General features: G+C 51.1%; 1 protein-coding gene across 1 annotated transcript in view; it reads left to right on the top strand.

Annotated features, from left to right (window-relative positions):
* The first annotated feature begins 8,077 nt into the window (after positions 1-8,077).
* LOC140419367 (5'-nucleotidase-like) overlaps positions 8,078-25,683 on the top strand; it is a 260,027-nt gene continuing 242,421 nt past the window's right edge. The window contains exon 1 of the mRNA XM_072503244.1: positions 8,078-8,432. Coding sequence (XP_072359345.1) covers positions 8,106-8,432 — 327 coding nt within the window. The 5' untranslated portion in view covers positions 8,078-8,105. The remainder of the gene's footprint in view (positions 8,433-25,683) is intronic.

Raw genomic sequence — 25,683 nt, 5'->3', positions numbered from 1 at the left:
TCTCCTCGACAACATTGTCTTTGTCCTGTGTGAATACTAATGAAAAATATTCATTTAGCGCCTCTCCTATCTCCTCGGACTCCACGCACAACTTTCCACCACTGTCCTTGACTGGCCCTACTCTTACCCTCGTCATTCGTTTATTCCTGACATACTTATAGAAAGCTTTCGGGTTTTCCTTGATCCTACCTGCCAAGGACTTCTCATGTTCCCTCCTGGCTCTTCTTAGCTCTCTTTAGTTCCTTCCTGGCTAACTTGTAACTCTCAAGCCCGAAGTGAACCTTCACGCCTCATCTTTACATAAGCCTCCTTCTTCCTCTTGACAAGTGATTGAACTACTTTAGTAAACCACGGGTTCCCTCGCTCGACCACTTCCTCCCCGCCTGACTGGTACATACTTATCAAGGACATGCAGTAGCTGGACCTTGAACAAGCTCCACATTTCAATTGTGCCCATCCCTGCAATTTTCCTCTCCATCCGATGCATCCTAAGTCTTGCATAATCACATCATAATTGCCTTTCCCCCAGCTATAACTCTTGCCCTATGGTATATACCTATCCCTTTCCATCGCTAAAGTAAACGTAACCGAATTGTGGTCACTATCACCAAAGTGCTCACCTACCTCCAAATCTAACACCTGGCCTGGTTCATTACCCAGTACCAAATCCAATGTGGCCTCGCCTCTTGTTGTCCTATCTACCTACTGTGTCAGGAAACCCTCCTGCACACATTGGACAAAAACTGACCCATCTAAAGTACTTGAATACTCCAGTCAATATTTGGAAAGCTAAAGTCCCCCACAACAACTACCCTGTTGCTTTCGCTCCTATCCAGAATCATCTTTGCAATCCTTTCCTCTACATCTCTGGAACTTTTCAGAGGCCTATAGGAAGCTCCCAACAGGGTGACCTCTCCTTTCCTGTGTCTAACTTAATCCCATACTACCTCAGTAGACGAGTCCTCATCAAACGTCCTTTCTGCCACCGTAATACTGCCCTTGACTAACAATGCCACACCTCCCCCTCTTTTACCACCTTCACTGAGCTTACTGAAACATCTAAACCCCTGAACCTGCAACAACCATTCCTGTCCCTGCTCTATCCATGTCTCTGAAATGGCCACAACATCGAAGTCCCAGGTACCAACCCGAGCTGCAAAGTCACCCCCCTTATTCCAGATGCTCCTGGCGTTGAAGTAGACACACTTCAAACCACCTTCCTGCCTGCCGGTACACTCCTGTGACCATGAAACCTTACTCATGATCTCACTACTCTCAATCTCCTGTACACTGGAGCTCCAATTCAGATTCCCATCCCCCTGCTGAATTAGTTTAAACCCTCCCGAAGAGCATTAGTTTTGTGAGGGCCACGAAGAATCCAGCACGAATTTTAAGGATACAAAGAAATAACACAACAGCAGCAGCAACTTCACTTGCTGCTCACTCCTTCCTGCTGGTTCCAAACTGGCCAGCTTTATTGATACAGGGAGTCTGCTAATGATTTCTCCGCCCCCATCATTGGGGAAGCTCATACTCCCACAGGATTGTGGGATTGTCATTATTCCCCAGCCAATGGTCAGCAGGCAGGTTATAACATCCCTCCCCCCCCAAAGTCCAAGGAATCCACCGAAGACCCTGGCGAAGGAGGGCGTCGGACTCGTTTTGCCGCAGGCCGGACACCATTTGCACAAGGCGCTGGATCGGGCGGCGTGTAACGAGACGGAGACCGGCGCTTCCATGATGAACGGCGTAACGGTTGTACATCCACGGCCCGTGGGCCCCGAGGATTCCCCCTCTGATGCGTCCTGTGTCTCCATCTCGGAGTCAGAGTCTGCTGCCTCTGTCATCTCGGCGTCTCTATCTCCATGCGGTTCTGTAACGACCTGTGCAGGCTTTGAGTGAGGCACCAGAGGAAGATTGTGAGGACTACTTTCCATTGTCTCTGGTCTCTCTGGCTGTAGAAATGAGCTCCGGGGGCGGGGAATCTTTGGAAGGGATAGTCTTCTGGACCAAACGTGGTCTACATGTTTGCGCTGAAGACGGCCCTGGGCTTGCACCTGCTAAGATATAGGGCCCATTTGGCGAAAGATTACGCCAGAGACACACTTGGCACCACCAGCAAAATTCCGAACGAACACTGCTAGCAATTCTGGAAAGTGTGAAAATAGATAAATCCCCTGGGCCGGACGTGCGCAAACTGCCGAATTTGCCGATGCCGAGGAAATCCCTGTCCCTGCCGTTCTTGTGTGCCGCGTACTTTTGCGCCAATGTCCGGGAAAACCATGCTAAGGCTGGTGCGAAGTCTCCGGCCCATTAGGAGTTCTGCGGGAGCTACCCCAGTCACCGCATGGGGGCTGATTCTGTACGTAAACAAAAAGCGAGCCAGTCTCGTGTCCATTGATCCGGAAGACTGCTTCTTTAGGCCTCGTTTGAATGTCTGCACTGCGCGCTCCACCAACCCATTTGAAGCCGGGTGGTAAGGGGCAGTGCGGATATGGCATATGCCATTCATCTTCATGAACCTCGCAAACTCCTCACTTGTGAATGGAGTGCCATTATCCGTGACCAGCATCTCGGGGAGGTTTAGGGTTGCAACCACCTCACCGGTCGTGGGAGTCGACATGGGGCCGGTCGATAAAGGCAATCGGCTCAGTGCGTCGGCATTCGCTATCTGCGTTCCTGGTTTGTGCTCCAGAGAATACTCATATGCAGCAAGCAACAAAGCCCAGCGCTGGATCCGTGCAGAAGCAATGGGCGGTATTGGCTTATCCTCTCTGAAAAGTCCCAGTGAAGTGAAGTGGCGGCCATACACGTACTGGTGGAAACGTTTCACCGCAAAAACCACTGCCAGGCCCTCCTTCTCGATCTGCGCGTACTTTTTCTCCGCTGCAGTCAATGTGCGGGAGGCGAAAGCTATCGGTCGCTCGGCCCCATTCTCCATCTTGTGGGACAGGACAGCCCCAATACCACACGGGGATGCATCAGACGTGGCGAGCAAAGGCTTTCCAGGATCATAGTGGGTTAATAACCCAGACGACGACAATTGTCGCTTTACCTGCTGGAAAGCGGTTTCTTGCGGCTGACCCCAAACCCAGGTGTGATTTTTCTTTAGCAGAAGGTGCAACGGGGCCAGCGTAGTTGCCAGATTGGGGAGGAACTTCCCATAATAGTTTACAAGACCGAGAAAAGAACGAAGATGCGAAGTGTCAGTCGGGGCGGGGGCCTGTTGAATCGCACGCACCTTCTCTGCGACGGGGTGAAAACCTTCGCGATCCACCCGATAACCCAGGCAGACTACTTCCTTCGCCTGAAAGACGCACTTTGTGCGACGTAAACGAACTCCAGCCTCCGAAAAGCGTCTAAGGACAGCCTCCAGATTTTCCAAATGTTCCTGCTCCGACGTCCCTGTGATCAAAACATCATCTAATTAGACAGCAACACGCGGTAAACCTCTCAAAATGCCCTCCATAACGCGTTGAAAAATAGCGCAGGCAGCGGATACTCCAAAGGGCAAACATGTATATTCATACAGGCCCCGGTGTGTATTAATCGTTACATATGGTCAGGAGGAAGGGTCCAGCTCCAACTGTAGGTAGGCGTGACTCATATCTAATTTTGTGAACGAGAGTCTGCATGCAAGCTTCGCGTAGAGATCCTCTGTGCGAGGCATTGGATATCGGTCAAGTTGGGAAGCCGTATTCACTGTAAGTTTATAGTCGCCGCACAAGCGAACTGTGGCATCTGGCTTCATGACAGGTACAATTGGTGCTGCCCAGTCAGCGAAACGGACGGGCCTGATAATACCCAAAGTCTTCAAACGAGTGAGCTCCCCTTCTACTTTTTAGATAGATAGAATTTACAGTGCAGAAGGAGGCCATTCAGCCCACCGAGTCTGCACCGGCTCTTTGAAAGAGCACCCTACCCAAGCCCACATCTCCACCTTATCCCCATTACCCAGTAACCCCACCCAACACTAAGAGCAAGGCGTAAGGCACCGGGCACGCCTGGAAATCGCGCGGAGTGGCTCCTGGTTAGACTTGGATACGGGCTACGGCCCCTTTTATTTTCCCCAAACCGGGCTGGAATACATCAGGGTATCGTCCTAGCACCTCAGTCAACCCTCCAGAAACTGTTTCGAGGATGTGCTGCCACTGCAACCGCAAATGGCGCAACCAGTCCCAACCCAACAGGCTGGGCCCATGGCCGTGCACCACGATAAGTGGGAAACGCCCCTCCTGGCGTCCATAAGCAACAGGAATCATCATAGTTCCTGCAATGTCCAATGGTTCCCCCGTGTAGGTGGCCAACCAAAAAAGAACAAAGAACAATACAGCACAGGAACAGGCCCTTCGGCCCTCCAAACCTGTAGCGGTCATGATACCCCACTTGGCCTAAACCCTCAGCACTTCCTTGTGCCGTATCCCTCTATACCCATCCTATCCATGTGTTTGTCACGATGCCTTTTGAACGCTGTTAGTGTATCTGATTACACCCTCCCCTGGCAATGCATTAGAGGCACTCACCACCCTCTGTGTAAAACACCTGCCTCGCACATCTCCTCTAAACTTTGCCTCACGGACCTTAAATCAATGTCCCCTAGTGACTGACCCCTCCACCCTGGGAAAGAGTGCCTGCCCACCCACTCTATCCATGCCCCTCAGTATCTTGTAGACCTCTATCAGGTCAAACTCCGTCATTCTAATGAAAACAATCCGAGTCTATTCAGCCTCTCCGCATAACTAACACCTTCTGCGCCCTCTCCAAAGCTTCCACATCCTTCTGGTAGTGTGACCAGCATTGTGCGCAACTGCACAACTGTGATGTGAAGTCGCTGAGTACCGAGTACCCCTTTAACAGCTCGAATGAAAGTATTGACAGTCAGTAACTTTCTTCCCAAGGAGAACTTCCTCCTTTCCCTCTGAACAGACCACAGTTCACTCTTGTGGCGCCAACAAGTCAGAGGGTGCCGCTTGTAGGAATCCCTTAGCTTAGCAGTACATCTCTCCCACACTGTCTCCTCCCAATCAGATTTGCTGGTACTTTCGTTTTGAGCCAGTGCCATCACTAGGGTTCAGCAAGATGGTGGTTCCTCACTTTTTTTTCCAAACGGAATCCAAAGCTCCGTTTCTCACTCTGCATGTGTAAGATATATACCTCGAACATCACGACCTGAAGCTGGAGTTTCCTCCTGTTGTTCTCCAGCCTCCCACAGTAATGCTGGATCCCATAGTTGGTGTGGTGGACATTTCTAGCCTCCCCCCGTGCCTGTGGACCTCTACCTGCCTCATCTAGAGGCTGTGTGCACGGTTACCTACTGAGGTGAACCCACCTCCCCAAGCCCAGGGACAGTGACTGTGAGACAGCCCTGCATTCAATGGTTTAGCTCAGTGGGCTAGAAAGCTGGTTTGTAATGCAGAACAAGGCTAGCAGCGTGGGTTAAATTCCTGTACCAGCTTACCAAAACAGGCGCCGGATTGTGGTGACTAGGGGCTTTTCACAGTAACTTCATACTTGTGCCTATAAAAGTTTATTATTATTATTTTCCTCTGGAACAAACAACTATTGCCCCTCCCAGCAGCTGGGGTACACCATGCTCCCAATGATTCCATCTGTGCAACCCTGGACTGTCTCCCATCACAGTCATCTCACCATGAGGTCCACCTCGCCGCAGGGCTGCCTGTAATCTGTGACTCCTTTCCACATCACCACAGAAGTGTCTGTGCCCTGTGACACCTGACTGCAAACCCCAAACCATGGCCTTGGACTTTCACAGAATTCCCCATTGCCTTGAAAACGAATGACTACCGTTTGCCCTTTCAAACCAACCCCAGGGATTCGATTGCACTGAGCAGCTTGTCAGTGAGATGAAAGATAAATCTTTATTTTTTTTCATGGGTGACGGTGGCAAGGCCAGCAGTTGTAACTCATCCCCAATTGCTGTTGAAGTGAGGGCAGTTGTGAGTCAAGCACAATTGCTGTGGATCTGGAGTCACATGTAGGCCAGACCAGGTAAGGATGGAAGATTTCCTTCCCTAAAGGACATTAGTGAACCAGGTGGGTTTTTACAACAATCGATGATGGCTCTCATGGTCGCCATAACTGAGATGAGCATTTATCAATTAAAGTTTAAATTTCACCAGCTGCTGTGGTGGGATTTGAACCTATGTGCCCAGAACATTAGACTGGGCCTCTGGATTACTGGCCCAGCGACATTAGCCCCATGCCACCATCTCCCTAAAATGTCTCCACCCTTTGCTGAATAATGGGACAGAGCCTGCAGGATCCAACTCTAATTCATGGGGGATGTACAGCAAAACATTCAGGCGTACAGTCGATGATTGGAGGGGTGAGTGCACTTGAACATTTCAGTACAGCCTTAATCCTATTTCATCCCTTTTTTCTGAAGGCGGACCCATAGCTATTGTTTGTACAAGACACCATCAAGCTACGCTTCAGCAATGACAGAACAAGTTTATCGACCCTCTTAAGGTTACCAGTCATCCCAGAATGTTCTGGAACATCCAGTAATTAATGCCGCCAATGGACCGGAACACTGAACAGTGAGTCCGATTTATCTTGTTATCAGCTTCTAGACTCTTCCATCCCTGGAGACAATTTGTCAGATTGTCAAGGCTTATCTTCTCTCAATCATTTTACTGGTAGAACGAGGAGTTATTGATGTTACGGCGAGGGCACGGTCGCTTCACTTTACACTGGGAACCAATTGTCATGTTGGCTTGTGATGAAGCCGTTAGGAATACGTGCAACTAGAGTTAGCAACCCAAGCCCTTTGGCTCTTTGAAGCTTCCAGTTCTCAATGAGAAACAAATTGTTGCAGTTAAACAAAAAAGTGATGAGAAGCTAATTCTTCTCCAGCTGGTGTCACCAGACCATTGGAGAATGAGGATCAGAGTTTCTAACACACACTTTCAAATTCAAATGAACAGGTCTAAGGTTTCAGTGGGAAGGAAAGACATTTCTGAAGTAACTTTTACAACTTGGGATATCCCAAAGTGTTTAATACTTTGATAGTGTGGTCATTGTTGTGGTATAGGTAACTTAGCAGACAATTTACACACCACAAACACTGAAAAAAAATAACGCACCAATGGCCAAATCTTCATTAGCATTGTTGGTTTAGAGGACACCTATTGACCAGAACCCAGAAGAACGTCTGTGATCTTCTATATGGTGCCTGGGAATCTGATTTGATTTTGATTTGATTTATTGTCACATGAACCGAAGTACAGTGAAAAGTATTTTTCTGCGGCCAAGGGAACGTACACAGTACGTATTCCCAAGAATTATCAACAGAGTACATGGACAAATGGTACATCGACAAACAGTGATTGGTTACAGTGCAGAACAAGGAGCCAAACAAAGCAAATACATGAGCAAGAGCAGCATAGGGTGCCGTGAATAGCGTTCTTACAGGGAACAGATCAGTCTGAGGGAGAGTCATTGAGCAGTCTAGAAGCTGTGTGAAGGGAATCTTTTACATTCCCTTCCAGATGAACACAGGCATTAGGAGCATAAGTAGGCCTATCGGCCCCTCAAGTCTGCTTGGCCATTCAATGAGATCATGACTGATTTGATTGTAACCTCAACCCCACATTCCTGCTAACCTTCACTCTTTGCTTATCAACAATCCATCTACTTCTGCCTTAAAAATATTCCAAGACTCTGCTTCCACCGTCTCCTGAGGAACGAGTTCCCAATTCCTGACAGCAGCTCGCACCTCAGTTTAACACATTGGCGTGAGGCTGAGCTTTGTGTTCAAGTTAGTTCATTGCTACCAACTCAGGCACCAACAGACTTGTGGAAAATTCCAGCCACACTTTAGTGTGGGGAAGATGCAAAGATTTGGGTAAGGTACTTGCAATAAAAAATTGTAGTCTATTGTCAACAAATGTTCTCAAATCTCTGCAGGTAACCTGCAGTTGCCGGGGTCATCAATGAGCTCCCTTGTGATTTACATGAGTAAGCTGCATAAATTGATTCTCGCTCCGCCTACCTCTTGTATGTCAGGGAGAGTCCAGCCTATAAAGCTGGAGGTTCAGCAGCTCAAAGCTGCGGGACGCCAGTCAGATTCTCGCTCGCTTGCCATGGGCTGTTCCCCCGCACTGCTGCTCTCTCTCTCCCTACTCAGTGTCCTCTGCATCAAGGGCACTCTCTCGTTTGAGCTCACTATTCTCCACACTAACGATGTACACGCCAGGGTGGAGGAGACCAGCGAGGATTCGAGCAAGTGCATGTCCAAGTGCTTTGCCGGAGTGGCCAGGAGATTGACTAAAATCCGAGAGATCAGAGGGCAGGAGAAAAATGTGCTGCTGTTGGATGCTGGGGATCAATACCAGGGGACCATCTGGTTCAGTTATTACAAGGGCACGGAGACTGCTCACTTCATGAACAAGCTGAACTACGATGCAATGGTAAGAAAGTACCAACGTGCTGGTAATGTCTGCTTCCCGATCAGACCAGTGTCAGAGTAAGTCACTATAATCCCATTCTGTAGAAAGAAGGATTGGCATTTGCTATCAAATGTGAGGCAAGCTTTTGTTTGTTATTTCCTTTCCAAGAATTTGCATTTATATCGAGCCTTTTCATAATCCCAAGACATCCTAAAGGGCTTTTTCAGTGTAACAATACAGGAAATGCAACAGCCAAGATGCACATAACTAATCCTACAAACAGCCAAGTGATAACTAACGGGTTTTTGATGCTGGTTGAATTATAAATGTTCACCAGAATACCAGGGGGAACACTCCTTGCTGTTTCAATTTTTTACGGAATACTTTCAAGCTTTTATTCTGTGTCTAACTGAGAATTGTGGATGGGGTCTTGGGTTAATGTCTCATCCAAAGGTAGCACCTCTGACAGTGCTGCACTGCTGTAGTGCTGCACTGGAGTGTCAGCCTACATTGTGTGTTCATGATCCTGAAGTCATGGTTAACATTTAATGAGCTGATCTGTGCAGGACCTTGGCAGTCATCACATTGCATCTGCATACCCACCATTTTCTTTTGATTTGATTAGTCAGGCTAATAGATTTCGGAATTGCTCCAAGCTCCATTGTAGAAAGAAGGATTGTCATTTGTATCAAATGTTAGGTGGGTGGCACGGTGGCACAGTGGTTAGCTGTGCTGCCTGCGACGCTGAGGACCCGCGATCGATCCCGGCTATGGGTCACTCTGTGTGCAGTTTGCGCATTCTCCCCTTGTCTTTGTGGGTTTCCCCCCCACAACCCAAAGATGTGCAGGGTAGGTGGATTGGCCACACTAAATTGCCCCATAATTGGAAAAAAAATAATTGGGTTAAATGTTAGGCAAGCTATTGTTCGTTATTTCCTTTCCCTTTTACAAATAGAAATACATAGCTTGTGATAAAAGGATTGGTTTTCGGAGCACACACTGCTGTTCATTTGACCGACCATCAAAGTGCATTCAATTTCAAAACTGTTCTTTTCGATTAGAAAATTGCATTTGCCGCTCCACTAGTTAAGAAAAATGAGGATGAGAAAACAGGGAAACCTAGACCAGCTAACCTAAAATCTGTTTTCAGGAAAATACTAGAATCTACAATGAAGGATAGCATAGATGAACACATTGAAAGTTTTGAGCTGACCAGAGAGCCAGCATAAATTTGCCACAGTTCAGGTGATGTGTGAGAAATCTAATTGAATTTTTTGTGGAGGTGACTAAACTAGTGGAGTATCTATGGATGTTATTTATGTAGACTTCCAGAAAGCAGCAGATAAAATGCCTCATTTGACACTGTTAGCTAAAGGTGAAGCTCATGAAGTTATTGACGTGGTTAGGAAGTTGGTTATGTGGTACTGGACAGTGAGTGAGGATAATGTGTAGGTTTTCATATTGGCAGGATTTGACGAATGGTATCTTACAAAAATCTGTGTTTAGGCTTCAATGTTTTTTTCTTCGTTATAAATTTGAGTACCCAATTAATTTTTTCCAAGTAAGGCGTAATTTAGCGTGGTCAATCCATCTACCCTGCACATCTTTGAGTTGTGGGGGCGATACCTCCGCAAACATGGGGAGAATGTGCAAACCCCACTGGGCCAGTGACCCAGGGCCGGGATCGAACCAGGGACCTCGGCCCCGTGAGGCAGCAGTACTAACCACTGCACAACCACGCTGCCAAGGCTTTAATGTTTCCCCATATTTATTAATGACTTAGATAATAGGATAGAAAGCTATATATCAACACTTGCTGCTGATGCTAAGACAGGTGGCATTGTAGCAGTATAGATGGAATATAGATGTATAGATACACTGGCCGTGTGGGGTTTGCACATTCTCCCCATGTTTGCGTGGGTATCGCCCCCACAACCCAAAGATGTGCAGGGTAAATGCAGGGTAGATGGATTGAGCACGCTAAATTACCCCTTACTTGGAAAAAATAAATTGGGTAATCTAAATTTATAAAGAAGAAATAACATTGAAGCCTAAACACGGGGGGGGGGGGAATGAGAATTTCTCGGACGTTGGGTGGGGTGGGGTGGGATGGGGTTCTCCCGATCTTCCAATGAAAGATTGGTAACACTTCGCAGACAAAGAATAATACAACCATTTCTTCAGGCTTTTCACCAATCTACCAAAAGAATGGGAGGGGTTTGGGAGGGTCCTGCAGATATTCTGTCCACTGCTGTTTTTATGGTGCCACAAAAGCACTTCCACCCCCCTCCTGTGCAGCTGGGTCACCTCTGGTGCCAGGAACTTGGCTCTTGCTGCAGTCCTCTTGAGCAGCCATGTCACTCATCAGTATTCAAAACGGAAAAGTAGTTAGAAAGTGAGACAGCTACAGGATATTTCTTCACTAACTGCTTGTTTCTCTGAGATACTCTGGGGATCACCATTTCCCTCTCTGTTGATGTACTTCTTAGCTGCAGTGTGATCACCTCTCTAACCGTTCCAACCATGTAATCCGCAGCCTTGAGGATGCACCACAATGACTTCAGTCACTGCTCAAATTCCATACCCTGCAGCTTAGGATTTTGCACCTGATGCCACTTCCTGCAGATGTAGTCATCCAGGGCACTTTGTGCCTATGTGGCTTCCCACATTCTACAGGATGCACATTCCACACAACCACGATGCACTAAAATACTTAAAACTTTATATAAACTATTTAATCACCTCTCACTCACAAAGCATATCATCCTTTCTCTCTCATACCTCTTTATGATGTTCTACTGCTCTCTCCCTCTCACTCTCTTTTATCTCCCCAGCTCCTCATAACCCCACATTCTCTTCTTGTTAGGCATCCAACCCTGGCCACCAGAAGTGGATTCTTGCCAACTCCTTCATGCAGGATGGCCGTCATGCAGCTGATCCAGGATTCTACTTCATAGACATGGCGGAATGATTACTCTAATACCCTACAACAATACTCTAGTTTGTACTGTCAGCTCTCGATGCCTGGTAAACTAGGGTTTAAGGTCTGGATTATTTCTGTGCTCTTGTGTGAGTGCCCTTTTGAACCATGTCCAACACCTTCCCCATCACCAGATCTGTTCAAGTAAATTTTCATACCTGAGAAGATGTTGCTGGAACATTTTCCACATAAGACCGATAGGCAATGTCGATGAAGTGTTCATCAGATTTGTGCTTATTTTATGGTCTTGGAGCGACTATCCAGGCAAAATGTTCACGTTCACGTGATGATCAGACCCACGATATGTGATGACATAATCATGTGTCGACAAGATTAGCGGCCAACATTGTAATCATTTTGCAGTGATCGAAGGGATCCCCTTATACGGCCCAAAAACTATTGTTAAGGGACAATGATGGGTCAGTAGAGTAAATTTATAGTAAAACAACTAATGGTGGAACTTTCGAACACCAAAAATAATGCTAAGAGCTTCTTTCTCAAGTTGAGTATCGTTGGACTCAGTGCTAGTCAACATCCTGGAAGCAAATGCCGCTGGTCGTTCTTTGCCTGAAGGAATTCTATGCGAGACAATTGCTCCAACCTGCGTTGCAAGCAAGCTGCAGATTCAGCATTGAGTTATAATGCACCAATAACTCCGATTGCTGAAATTTATTTTGATATTTTGGTCAGCAGTCCAAAATCTTTCGTCCAGAGCCAAGCTTGCTTGTTTCAAAGCAACGTGTGTAAAGTCTGCAACCTTGTTGCTAAGTGCAGCGCAAACTTTCCATAGTAATTTAATAATTCTAGAAACGACCTTAACTGATTCACGTTCGGCGGCTGTGGAGCATCCAGTCCTGGATCTCCGACATCTTCTTAAGTTCTTTGTGAAAACCTTCTCGGTCGATGACGTGTCTAAGATAATGAATAGAAGATTTAAACACTTCACACTTCTCTTTCTTGACCCTGAGATCATATAGTTGCAGCCATGCAAGGGTAACTTCTCGGTTCTTTACATGCTCTACATCGTTCGAACCTGTAATCAAAATGTCATCCAGGTAGTATTGCGCACCCAATAGCTCACTCAAGATCTAATCCATGGGTCGTGGAAGTGAACCTGTGCTGACCTTATTCCAAGCGGAAGACTCCAATACCAAAATAGACCCTTGTGTGTTATTCATAGGATCATAGAATCCCTACAGTGCAGAAGGAGGCCATTTGACCTATCAAGTCTCCACCGACCTTCTGCAAGAGCACCCTATCTAGGCACGCGCCCCACTCTATCCCTGTAATCCAGTAACCCCACCTAACCTTTTGGACACTAAGGGGCAAGTTATCACGGCCAATCCACCTAACCTGCACATCTTTGGACTGAGGGAGAAACCGGAGCACCCGGAGTAAATCCACGCACACACGGGGAGAATGTACAGACTCTGCACAGATGGTCAACCACAGCCGGATCCCTGGCGCTGTGAGGCAGCAGTGCTAAGCATTGCACTGTTGTGCCGCTCAGCTTTAAGTCAGGGATGATTGGGGTTGCCCAATTGCTGATGGTGACAGGCGCTATGACCCCTGCCTTCAGTAATCTCTCTGATTCTTCTTCCACTTTAAATCAAATAGCATAGCGTACCATATGTGCTTTCAAACATTTAGGCACAATGTCTGCCTTCAGCTTGCGTTTCACTTCGACCCAAATCATGGATCCAAGTGACTCCTCAAATACCTTCACATACTTTCTCAGAAGTCATTGAAGATCATTCATCGAATCAACAGGTTGGTTCACAACAGCCCAGTTTAGATTAATCTTCCTTAACCAAGATCTCCCAAACAATGCCGGAAAGTTTCCTTGAACAATGTGAAGAGGCAACTCCACTTTCTGCTCGTTAACTCCCACAGTCACCTTGGTTAAGCCCTTCAGCAGTAAGACCTCCTCGGTATATGTCCTCAAGACCACACTGGCAGATAATTCCGTTTCTGATGGTATATGGATTCAGGTATAAGTGATACTGCAGCACCCGGATCGACTTTCATCTTAATAGTGTTCCCATTTAATTTTGGATGGACCCAAAATCCTTGCTGGTCGCCTTATATTGCTAGAATGCCGAGCTAACCTTCCTTAAACTGACTGACACTTTGGTACTCGGTGAATCTTCAGTTGGATCATTTAACTGGTAAACTCACCCTGTGGACTTTGCAGTAATTTTCTTGTTACGGTGCTGATGAAGGTTGGCGTGACCAACATGTCTTGACAATGCATAAAAGCAAATTACTGCGGATGCTGGAATCTGAAACCAAAAACAAAATGCTGGAAAATCTCAACAGGTCTGGCAGCATCTGTAGGGAGAGAAAAGAGCTAACGTTTCATCAGAACATAAGAACTAGGAGCAGGAGTCAGCCATCTGGCCCCTCGAGCCTGCTCTGCCATTCAATGAGATTATGGCTGATCTTTTGTGAACTCAGCTCCACTTTCCGGCCTGAACACCATAAACCTTAATCCCTTTATTCTTCAAAAAACTATCTATCATTATCTTAAAAACGTTTAAAGAAGGAGCCTCTACTGCTTCACTGGGCAAGAAATTCCATAGATTCACAACCCTTTGGGTGAAGAAATTCCTCCTAAGCTCAGTCCTAAATCTACTTTCCCTTATTTTGAGGCTATGGCCCCTAGTTCTGCTTTCACCCGCCAGTGGGAACAACCTGCCCGCATCTATCCTATCTATCCTATCTCTGACAAAGAGTCATTGGACTCGAAACGTGAGCTCTTTTCTCTCCCTACAGTGCTGCCAGACCTGCTGTGATTTTCCAGCATTTTCTTTTTGGTGCCTTGACAATGTGGCCAACTTGACCACAATTTTTGCATTTGTTTTCCTTTCTCCAACAATCTCGAGCCATATGTCCCACTTGATTGTAGCAATGAAATGGTAGGTTCCTGGTGGACCTGTTTATCACAGATTCAATCTTTTGGGCTTTAGCTCGAACTCCAATCAGCTATGTTTTTCTCTCAGCAAGTTCTATAGATGTTACAATTTCTATGGCAGATTTTGGGGTGAATGCACCTTCAGTCAATAATTTCCTTTGGATGGCTTAATTCCTGAGGCCACAACTAATCTGTCAGGAGGTTTGAGGCGGTGGATGGGTTCCCCGCATCCAGGCTACTATAGACAGCATGTGTGTGGACATCAGGATGCCAGCAGGAGAGCCGGGAATTTTCATTAACAAGAAGAGGTTCCGCTCGATGAGAGCTCAGTTTGTCTATGATCACGGGACACAGATTTGGCAAGTCTGTGCCCGTTGTATAGGGAGCCCACATGATTCATACATCTTGTGGCACTCCTAGGTACCAAGGCTGTTTGTGACTGCTGCAAATTTGGATGGATGGCTCCTGGGTGACAAGGGCTATCTCGTGAAGAGGTGACTGATAACCCCACTGAGAGGCAGAAGACAACAAGAGTCATGCATCTATTAGAGTGGTGATGGACAGGACTATGGGGTTGATCAAAATATCCTTCCGATGCTTTGACCGATCCGGGGAATCATTGTAATATCGACCAAAGCATGTTTCCCTCATAGTTTCTCCTGCCATGCCATGCCCTGCACATTCACGCTCTGACAAGGTATCTAGTGGAGGCTGAGGAGAGTGAGGCAGGACCTCAAGTTTTGGAGGATGACTAGTCATGGGTCTGAGGGTGAGCCTGGGATCGCACAGGGTGAGGGCTTTGAGGTGGACAAGAGGAGCAGTCAGTGGAGCAGGGGCGCGAGGGCTACATTGATCCAATGAAAGGTAAACGTGACATCCAAGGCATGGAGGTCAACTCAATTCAATGGCAACGTCTCAATCCCAACAAAACTTTCCTGAAGAACTGTAGCGCACAAAGACTCACGAGAGACGAATAGAGATGAAGTCGATGAGGCTTTATTAAGCGTGACTTAGTTCCCCGCAGTTCAGTAGCTGACTGGCCTGCGGGGGAGAACTCCAGGTTCTTATACTCCGCCTTCAGGGCGGAGCTCGACGTCAACAGCCGACCAGGACCCGGGATCTGTCAGCCAATGACATCACGGCTTCACAGTCCCACATGATCCCTAATGCATACTACCACATTCACCCCTTGTTAAAAATGAACCCGGCGGGGTGGTGCTTCATATGGTGGTAAGGGTTTACAAGGCTGGTCCTGGGAGGAAAACTTTTGCATGTACAGAGGTTTTTTTTTTGTGTTTTGAACTATTTACAGTAAAAGGGGGAAAAGGTAAACGTTCTCGTTACAGTCCACAATATAGTAATGTTACATTGATGCCACAAGTCGGTCGGGCGGTCTGGTCGTCCTCGTTGATTGCCTCGGCCCCGGTGGTGGTGCTTGTTCCCGTGTTGTCGTCTCCGGGAACCTTACGGTTTCTGCTTCCGCTTCACTTCTGGTCGGACCTGGGAGGAGGACCGATCCTCCCGGGAAGGGGGCGCTCGCGGGGTGCGCCGGTGGCAGGGAGGGGGTGATTGGTGTCGGGGGGGTGTGTGTGTTGCCGGCGGGCGCCAGATCTCGCAGGGAGACCGTGTCCTGTCAGCCGTCGGGGTGCTCCACGTAAGCCTTACTGCGGGTTCGCGTGGAGGAGGCGAACCCTCTCGACCAACGGGTCCGACTTGTGCGCCCGCACATGTTTTCGGAGCAGGATGGGTCCTGGGACCGCCAGCCAGGTCGGCAGCGACGTTCTAGAGGAGGACTTCCGTGTCGGGGTGGATGAAGCTTTCCGTGCTCCCGGAGTCGACTAGGCATGGTGTCTCGTGCCCGTTTATCAGCACCGTTGTTGTCGTCGTCTGGAGCGTCCAGGGCCGTGCTTGGTCCAGCGTCATTGAGGCCAGACGTGATTGTAATGTTTGAGCTTCTTCCTCGAACACCGTGGAGCCGTCGACACTGGGGTCCGTTGTTGCCGTCCAAGATGGCGGCGGGGGTGAACAAAATGGCCGCCCCCATGCATCGCACATGGCTGGGGGATCACAAGATGGCGGCGGGGGTGGACCAAATGGCCGTCCCCATGCGTCGCACAGGTCTGGGGGATCCCAAGATGGCGGCGCCCCTCCTCCCCTCGTGGTGGCCGGGACCCAAAATGGCGGCGCCTGCGGGTCGCACATGGGGCGCTGGGGGGGTTGGGGAGCGTCATAAACGCGCAGATCGCCTTGTTCTCCGGGGACAGCGGTAGTCGGGACCCAAACTGGCTGCGCCTGCGGGTCGTACATGGGGCGCTGGACAGCGGTGGCCGGGACCCAAACTGGTTGCGCCTGCGGGTCATACATGGGGCGCTGGGGGGGTTGGGGAGTGTTAGAAGCGTGCAGGAATCCTTGTTCGCCGGGGACCGCGGCGACCTCCCGGGACCGGCACACAGCCGCGAAATGGCCCTTTTTTCCGCAGCTCTTAGAAGTCGCTGCGCGGGCTGGGCAGCGCTGCCGGGGGTGTTTCGCCTGGCCGCAGAAATAGCAGCGGGCTCCCCCGGGACGACTTGGCGTCTGAACCGCGCAAGCCTGTGGGGTGGTGGGAGGGGGGGGTTTGTCGCGACGGGGGTCCACGGAGCCCAATGGGCTGCCGCGCGGTCGGGGCCGTAGGTGCGGGCGTTTCGCGCGGCCACATCTAGTGAGGCTGCAAGGGCCCGTGCCTCTGAGAGTCCTAGCGACTCTTTTTCTAAAAGTCTTTGGCGGATTTGGGAAGAGTTCATACCAGCCACAAAAGCATCACGCATCAACATGTCCGTGTGTTCCATCGCGTTTACCGGCGGGCAGCCGCAGGCCCGTCCCAAAATTAGTAGCGCGGCGTAGAAATCATCTATCGATTCTCCGGGACTTTGCCGTCTCATTGCGAGTTGGTAGCGTGCGTAGATCTGGTTCACTGGGCGGACATAGATGCTTTTTAGTGCTGCGAACGCCGTCTGGTAATCCTCTGCGTCTTCGATGAGAGGGAAAATTTCCGGGCTTACCCTCGAGTGCAGGACCTGTAGTTTCTGGTCTTCTGTGACCCGGCTGGGGGCCGTTCTGAGGTAGGCCTCGAAACAAGTCTGCCAGTGTTTGAAAACTGCTGCTGAGTTCACTGCGTTGGGGCTGATCCTCAGGCATTCCGGGATGATCCTGAGCTCCATAGTTCTTTTAAGCACGCTTAATAAATTGTAGCGCACAAAGACTCACGAGAGACGAATAGAGATGAAGTCGATGAGGCTTTATTAAGCGTGACTTAGTTCCCCGCAGTTCAGTAGCTGACTGGCCTGCGGGGGAGAACTCCAGGTTCTTATACTCCGCCTTCAGGGCGGAGCTAGAGGTCAACAGCCAACCAGGACCCGGGATCTGTCAGCCAATGACATCACGGCTTCACAGTCCCACATGACCCCTAATGCATACTACCACAAGAACCCAACCCAGAAATTCTGCACCATGCAAAGCCCTCAGCAGATAAGCTGTAGCGCACAAAGACTCCGTGAGACGAATAGAGTGAAGTTGATGAGGCTTTATTAAGCGTGTCTGTTCCCCCGCAGCTCGATAGTAAACTGGCCTGCGGGGGAAGACTCCGGCTTCTTATACTCCGCCTTCAGGGCGGAGCTAGAGGTCAACGGCCAACCAGGACCCGGGATCGGTCAGCCAATGACATTAGGGCTTCCAGTCCCACATGACCCCCAATACATACTACCACATTCACCCCTTGTCAAAAATGAACCCGGCGGGGTGATGCTTCGTATGGTGGTAAGGGTTTACAGGGCTGGTCCTGGGAGGAAAAAAAAACATTCACATGGCAATACAGTATTGTACAATTATGTCCTGTTGCAACTATTTACAGAGGGTATAGGAAGAAAGCAAAATGTTCTTGTGAAAGTCCATATTTAGTTTTAGATCGACGCCACGAGTCGGTCGGGTGGTCTGGTCATCCGTGTTGATCGTCTCGGCCCCGGTGGTGGTGGTGCTTGTACCGGTGTTGTCGCCTCCAGGAGCCTTACGGTTTCAGCTTGGGCTTTATTCTTGGTCGGTGCTGAGGGGAGGGGAAACGATCCTCCTGGGAAGGGGGCGGTCGCGGGGTGCGGCGGTGCCAGGAAGGGGGGGGGTTGGGTTGATGGTGTCGGGGGGGTGTGCGTGTTGCCGGCGGGCGCCAGATCCCGCAGGGAGACCGTGTCCTGTCGGCCGTCGGGGTACTCCACGTAGGCGTACTGGGGGTTCGCGTGGAGGAGGTGAACCCTTTCAACCAATGGGTCCGCCTTATGTGCCCGCACATGCTTTCGGAGCAGGATGGGTCCTGGGGCCGCCAGCCAGGTCGGCAGCGACGTTCCAGAGGAGGACCTCCTAGGAAAAACAAGGAGACGCTCATGAGGCGTTTGATTAGTGCTCGTACATAATAACGACCGGATGGAGTGGAGAGCATCTGGGAGGACCTCCTGCCACCGTGAAACTGGGAGGTCCCTGGACCGTAGGGCCAGTAGGACGGCCTTCCAGACCGTGCCGTTCTCCCTCTCTACTTACCCGTTCCCCTGGGGGTTGTAGCTGGTCGTCCTGCTTGAGGCTATGCCCTTGCTGAGCAGGAACTGGCGCAGCTCGTCACTCATGAAAGAGGACCCCCTGTCGCTGTGGACGTATGCGGGGTAACCGAACAGTGTGAAGATGCTGTTCAGGGCTTTAATGACTGTGGCCGCGGTCATGTCAGAACAGGGAATGGCAAAAGGGAAGCGGGAGTATTCGTCCACCACATTAAGAAAATATGCGTTGCGGTCGGTGGAGGGGAGGGGCCCTCTGAAATCGAGACTGAGGCGTTCAAAGGGGCGGGAAGCCTTAATCAGGTGCGCTCCATCCGGCCTGAAAAAATGCGGCTTGCATTCCGCGCAGATGTGGCAGTCCCTTGTGACTGTACGGACCTCCTCTAAAGAGTATGGGAGATTGCGGGACTTGATGAAGTGGTAAAACCGAGTGACCCCCGGGTGGCAGAGGTCCTCGTGGAGGGTTTGGAGGCGGTTAATTTGTGCGTTGGCACATGTGCCGCGGGATAGGGCATCGGACGGCTCGTTCAGCTTTCCGGCACGATACAAAATCTCATAGTTGAAGGTGGAGAGCTCGATCCTCCACCTTAAGATCTTGTCGTTTTTGATTTTGCCCCGCTGTGCATTATCGAACATGAAGGCTACCGAGCGTTGGTCAGTGAGGAGAGTGAATCTCCTGCCGGCCAGGTAATGCCTCCAATGTCGCACAGCTTCTACTATGGCTTGGGCTTCCTTTTCTACTGAAGAGTGGCGGATTTCTGAGGCGTGGAGGGTCCGGGAGAAAAAGGCCACGGGTCTGCCCGCTTGGTTAAGGGTGGCCGCTGGAGCTACGTCGGAGGCGTCGCTCTCGACCTGGAAGGGGAGGGACTCGTCGATGGCGCGCATCGTGGCCTTTGCGATATCCGCTTTGATGCGGCTGAAGGCCTGGCAAGCCTCTGTCGACAGAGGGAAGGTTGTGGTCTGTATTAGGGGGCGGGCCTTGTCTGCGTACTGGGGGACCCACTGGGCGTAGTATGAAAAAGTCCATCTCCCGTTGGAAGACCGAGACCCCGTTTGTGACGCCAAAAGGGACCCGTAGGAAATGGTATAATCGCCCGTCTGCCTCGAAGGCTGTGTACTTGCGGTCACTTGGGCGGATGGGGAGCTGATGGTAGGCGGACTTGAGGTCCACGGTGGAGAAGACTTTATATTGGGCAATCCGGTTGACCATGTCGGATATGCGGGGGAGAGGGTACGCGTCTAGTTGTGTGTACCTGTTGATGGTCTGGCTATAGTCAATGACCATCCTTTGTTTCTCCCCTGTCTTCACTACTACCACCTGCGCTCTCCAGGGATTATGCCCTCCTTTAGTAGCCGCTGGACTTCGGACCGAATGAAGGTCCGGTCCTGGGCGCTGTACCGTCTGCTCCTAGTGGCGACGGGTTTGCAATCCGGGGTGAGGTTCACAAACAAGGACGGGGGTTGCACCTTGAGGGTTGCGAGGCCGCAGATAGTGAGTGGGGGTATTGGGCCGCCGAATTTGAACGTAAGGCTCTGTAGATTGCATTGGAAATCTAATCCCAGCAAGGTGGGGGCACAGAGTTGGGGAAGGACGTTTAGTTTGTAGTTTTTGAACTCCCTCCCCTGCACCGTTAGGGTAACTATGCAGAATCCCTGGATCTGTACGGAGTGGGATCCTGCAGCTAGGGAAATCTTTTGTGCGCTGGGATAGGTGGTCAAGGAACAGCATCTTACCGTGTCGGGGTGTATAAAGCTCTCCGTGCTCCCGGAGTCGACTAGGCATGGCGTCTCGTGACCGTTTATTAGCACCGTTGTCGTCGTCGTCTGGAGTGTCCGGGGTCGAGCTTGATCGAGCGTAATTGAAGCGAGACGTGGTTGTAGTAGTGGAGTGGGGTCCGTTGTTGCCGTCCAAGATGGCGTCGGGGATGGACAAAATGGCCGCCCCCATACATCGCACGTGGCTGGGGGGGTCACAAGATGGCGGCGGGGGTGGACAAAATGGCCGCCCCCACACGTCGTACAGGTCTGGGGCTTTCCAAGATGCCGGCGCCCCTCCTCCCCTCGTGGTGGCCGGGACCCAAAATGGCGGCGTCTGTGGGTCGCACATGGTGCGCTGGGGGGGCTGGGGAGCGCCAGGACAGCGAGCGCTAGGACCGCGAGCGCTAGGACCGCGAGCGCTAGGACCGCGCGGAGCTCCCTCACCGGGGACAGCGTAGTCGGGGCCCAAGTAGGTGGCGCCGGCGGGTCAGGCGTGGGGCGCGGGGTGGGGGTTAGGGGGGCGTTAGGGACGCGCAAAACTCCCTCCTCTCCGTGGAGAGTGTTGGCCGGGACCCAAAGCGGTAGCGCCGGCGGCGGGTCACACATGGGCTGCGGGGAGGGGGGTTGGGGTGCGTAAGCGGCGTGCAGGGCTCCCTGTTCTCCCGGGACCGCGGTGGTCGGGACCCAGAGCGGCTGCGCCTTCGGGTTGTACATGGCGTGCTGGGGGGGTTGGGGCGTGTAAACGGCTTGCAGGGCTCCCTGTTCTCCCGGGACAGCGGCGACCTCGCGGGACCGGCACACAACCGCATAATGGCCCTTTTTCCCGCAGCTTTTGCAGATAGCTGTGCGGGCCGGGCAGCGCTGCCGGGGGTGTTTCGCCTGGCCGCAGAAATAACAGCGGGCGCCCCCGGTGCGACTCGGTGTTTGGACCGCGCAAGCCTGTGGGGTGTCCGGGGGGGGGGGGGGTAGGGGGTTTGCCGCGACGGGTACGTACGGGGCCCAATGGGCTGCCGCGCGGTCGGGGCCGTAGGCGCGGGTATTACGCGCGGCCACGTCTAGGGAGGCTGCTAGGGCCCGTGCCTCTGAGAGTCCTAGCGACTCTTTTTCTAGAAGTCTTTGGCGGATTTGGGAGGATTGCATACCTGCAACAAAAGCATCGCGCATTAACATGTCCGTGTGTTCGTTTGCGTTCACCAACGGGCAGCTGCAGGCTCGTCCCAAAATCAGCAGCGCAGCGTAGAATTCGTCCATCGATTCTCCGGGAGCTTGCCATCTCGTCGCGAGCTGGTAGCGAGCGTAGATTTGGTTAACTGGGAGGACATAGAGAATTTTCAGTGCTGCGAACGCCATCTGGAAATCCTCCGCGTCTTCGATGAGGGAGAAAATCTCCGTGCTCACCCTCGAGTGCAGGACCTGCAGTTTTTGGTCTTCTGTGACCCAGCCGGTGGTCGTTCTGAGGTAGGCCTCGAAGCAAGTCTGCCAGTGCTTGAAGGCTGCTGCCACGTTCACTGCGTGGGGGCTGATCCTCAGGCATTCCGGAATGATCCTGAGCTCCATAGTCCTTTTTAGGCACGCTTAATAAATTGTAGCGCACAAAGACTCCGTGAGATGAATAGAGTGAAGTCGATGAGGCTTTATTAAGCGTGTCTGTTCCCCCGCAGCTCGATAGTAAACTGGCCTGCGGGGGAAGACTCCGGCTTCTTATACTCCGCCTTCAGGGCGGAGCTAGAGGTCAACGGCCAACCAGGACCCGGGATCTGTCAGCCAATGACATTAGGGCTTCCAGTCCCACATGACACCCAATACATACTACCACATAAGCTTCTGCAACATCTGACCAATGTACAAAGCATGCAGCCAACTGTGTCCAATGAATCAAGGAACATGACTTCCTATTAACAAAAGAACAGCACACATATGTGCCAAACCAGACAGAAAATTCAAAGTAATGAATGTAAGCAATGTCACCTGTGACACATCCCTGTAGCACTTAAGGTGCCTTAAATCTTTTGCCTGCAGGTGCTGTGTCTTGGTGAACACAGCCCCCCCCCCCTCCCCACCGCCACACACCACCCTTGCAGCATTTGAGGAAGCCAGTTGATTTTGCTGTTGTGGTGAGTGTCTTCTGGCCGCCAGTGCCTGAGTTGGCTCTGGCTGGGAAGGAGCATCCAGCCCCATTGATCGGCACTCCTCATATATTGCGGCATTTTCAGATGCAGCGGCCACTGGCAGAGCGACAGGGAGCTGCTGCCCTCATCTGGAGCATCCTAGATACCTTCTTCATCTCCCACACTGGCAGTGACCTTCACAGGTCACAGCTGGTATGCTGGCGTGCTGGTCTGAATGTGACCCCTGGAACCTCCGAGGATGTCCCTGAAGCAGCCTCAGCCATTCTCTCAATGGTGGAGACTGTGCGCTCGGTGCTCAGGATCAACGCAGCATTCATGTCCCACACGGATTCCTCAATGACGGACGCCACAGCATGCAGACCCTCATGGATATCCACCAGATCTCCCCCTCATCCCGCTGGACATACAGAACCTGCCACCTGATGGACATCTCCAGAGGTTCACCATCTGCCTCTGAATCAACCTAGTCCTGTTCGCTAGCAGCACTCCCACCGTCAGCACCTTGGGATCTCTCTACCTTTGCCACCACTCATGCGAGTGTGATGTACACTTCCCTTGGAGATGACAACCGAATGCCCACCGACCTATGAGTATCTGCGCTGGTGTCTTGTGCTGAAAGACTGCGTGACACGGATGCAGGAGCAGTGTCCTCCTGGATACCTGACAGGGTGTCCTCGGGGCTGCCTGTGGCTGGTGCAGTTGGCTCATCTGTGGAAGGAAGGCACAACATCAGTGAATTCAATCATCGTTGTCACTGTACAGGCTCGGTGGCTGCTGAGACAGTGGAGAGATGCTGCATGGCGACATCGGCGTTGGAGCTTCAATGGGCACTCTGGCTGGAGCAGCTCACTTTCTGATATCGAGCCTGTGAACTCTCCCGCACACACGGTGAATGGGTTTGGGAATTATACACTTACCTTCATCGCAGACTCCTGTCTCACCAGGACTGTGGAAGCGAGCTGGCCAGTGACTGTCCAACCTGGGAGCATCTCTCATGCTCCTCATCAGCACCTGCAGATTGGGGACCCCCACAGGTCAGTGACCCCCCACAGGTCGATGACCCTCCGCAGTATTGTCATGACTGCTCCTGATAGAGGACGATGGAAAGGCTCATTAGGATTCTGATGCGTTGGGTGTTCTGAATCACAAACAAGTCACCAACACTGGAAGTGGTGCAACTCTATTTTATTATAAGGTTAACTATATTAACATACTTGAACTGTGGGTAAGTGCAATACCAGCTTTAACTGTTGACCCTTGCCTAGTCCGAACCAGGTGATGCACTCAGCACATGGTGAATGTCTGTGTTGCAGGCTGTGAGCTCTGTGCTCCGAGCTGGCTGCTACTAGAATGAGCGGGAACTCTCCTGTCCCCTGTCTTTATAGAGCGTGTGCTCTCACTGGTGATTGGCTGCGGTGTTGTGTATGCTGATTGGTTCCACTGCATGTCCATCAGCAGGACATTGCCACTTTAAATGGGCGGAGCCACTGTTGCCGCAAGTCGTGACGTCAGTACGCCCGTTGCACCACTGCGCATGCGCGGTGCGGTCCTGCGTGGTGCGCGCCTGCGCATCACGTTCCTCCACGTCACCGCCCCTCGTTTGGCGCGTACAAGCGCGGGAGGCCGCGAAAAACGCGCAAAATGGCCGCCCTCATCCAGGCTGCAGCCTTGGAGGTGTTCAATTGTTTGGATCCCTTCTGCCTCGTGAGGACCTCCCCGCGCCGTTTCAGCTGCCTGTATGTGGGAGTACCGGCTGGTGGCATTTTCATGCAGGACACAGGTCTCGATGGCAGTCGCTAGGGTGAGTTGCTTAATTTTGAGGAGCTGCTGACGCAGGGGGTCCGACAGAACACCAAATACGATCTGGTCGCGTATCATGGAGTCGGAGGTGGGCCCTTGGCCGTAGGTCTGCGTAAGGATGCGGAGGTGTGTTAAAAAGGATTGCAAAGGCTCGTCCTTACCCTGCAAGCGCTGCTGGAACAGGTATCTGTCGAAGCTTTCAGTGACCTCTATGCTGAAGTGGGTATCGAATTTGAGGAGAACCGTCTTGTACTTTGTCTTGTCCTCGTCGTCTGCGAATGTGAGGGAGTTGAAGATGTGGATGGCGTGTTGTCCGGCCGTGGGGAGGAGCAGAGCAATCTTCCTGATGTCCGAGGCGTTCTCCCTGTCCGTGGCTTCGAGGAAGAGCTGGCGCTGTTTAAAAATCTTCCAATTGACCCCGAGATTGCCGGCGATGCGGAGTGGCGGCAGCGGGTTGATGTTCTCCATACTTCAGGATGCCGGAATGCTGATTAGTTGCAGTTGGGTCTCAGAAGTGCTCGTGTGCATCCACTCCTTGTACCATGATGTGTTGGGTGTTCTGGATCACAAACAGGTCACCAACACTGGAAGTGGTGCAACTCTATTTTATTATAAGGTTAACTATATTAACATACTTGAACTGTGGGTAAATGCAATACCAGCTTTAACTGTTGACCCTTGCCTAGTCCTAACCAGGTGATGCACTCAGCACATGGTGAATGTCTGTGTTGCAGGCTGTGAGCTCTGTGCTCCAAGCTGACTGCTACTAGAATGAGCGGGAACTCTCCTGTCTCCTGTCTTTATAGTGCCTGTGCTCTCACTGGTGATTGGCTGCGGTGTTGTGTCTGCTGATTGGTTCCACTGCATGTCCATCAGTGTGTGTGTGTGTCTGCACCATAATATACTGGTGTGTATTATGACAGATTCCATCTTCCTTAAGGTCCATTCTGGATGCCCTTTCCCCAACATGGGCAGTTAGCGAGTCATTTCATTGTGGCACACCTCCCGCTCCAGTGTACTGCTGCTCATTGTGCTGGCAGTCCAGCCTTGGCAGGGCAGCTTCATTGCCAGTTGGAATACATACTCAGATCCCTGAGCGCTCAGGAGAATGGATACCTGA

The sequence above is a fragment of the Scyliorhinus torazame genome, chromosome 1 (assembly GCF_047496885.1).
Source record: "Scyliorhinus torazame isolate Kashiwa2021f chromosome 1, sScyTor2.1, whole genome shotgun sequence".
Classification (NCBI taxonomy): Eukaryota; Metazoa; Chordata; class Chondrichthyes; order Carcharhiniformes; family Scyliorhinidae; genus Scyliorhinus; species Scyliorhinus torazame.
The sequence above is the reverse complement of the archived record's forward strand: the minus strand, read 5'-3'. Positions and strand labels throughout refer to the sequence as shown.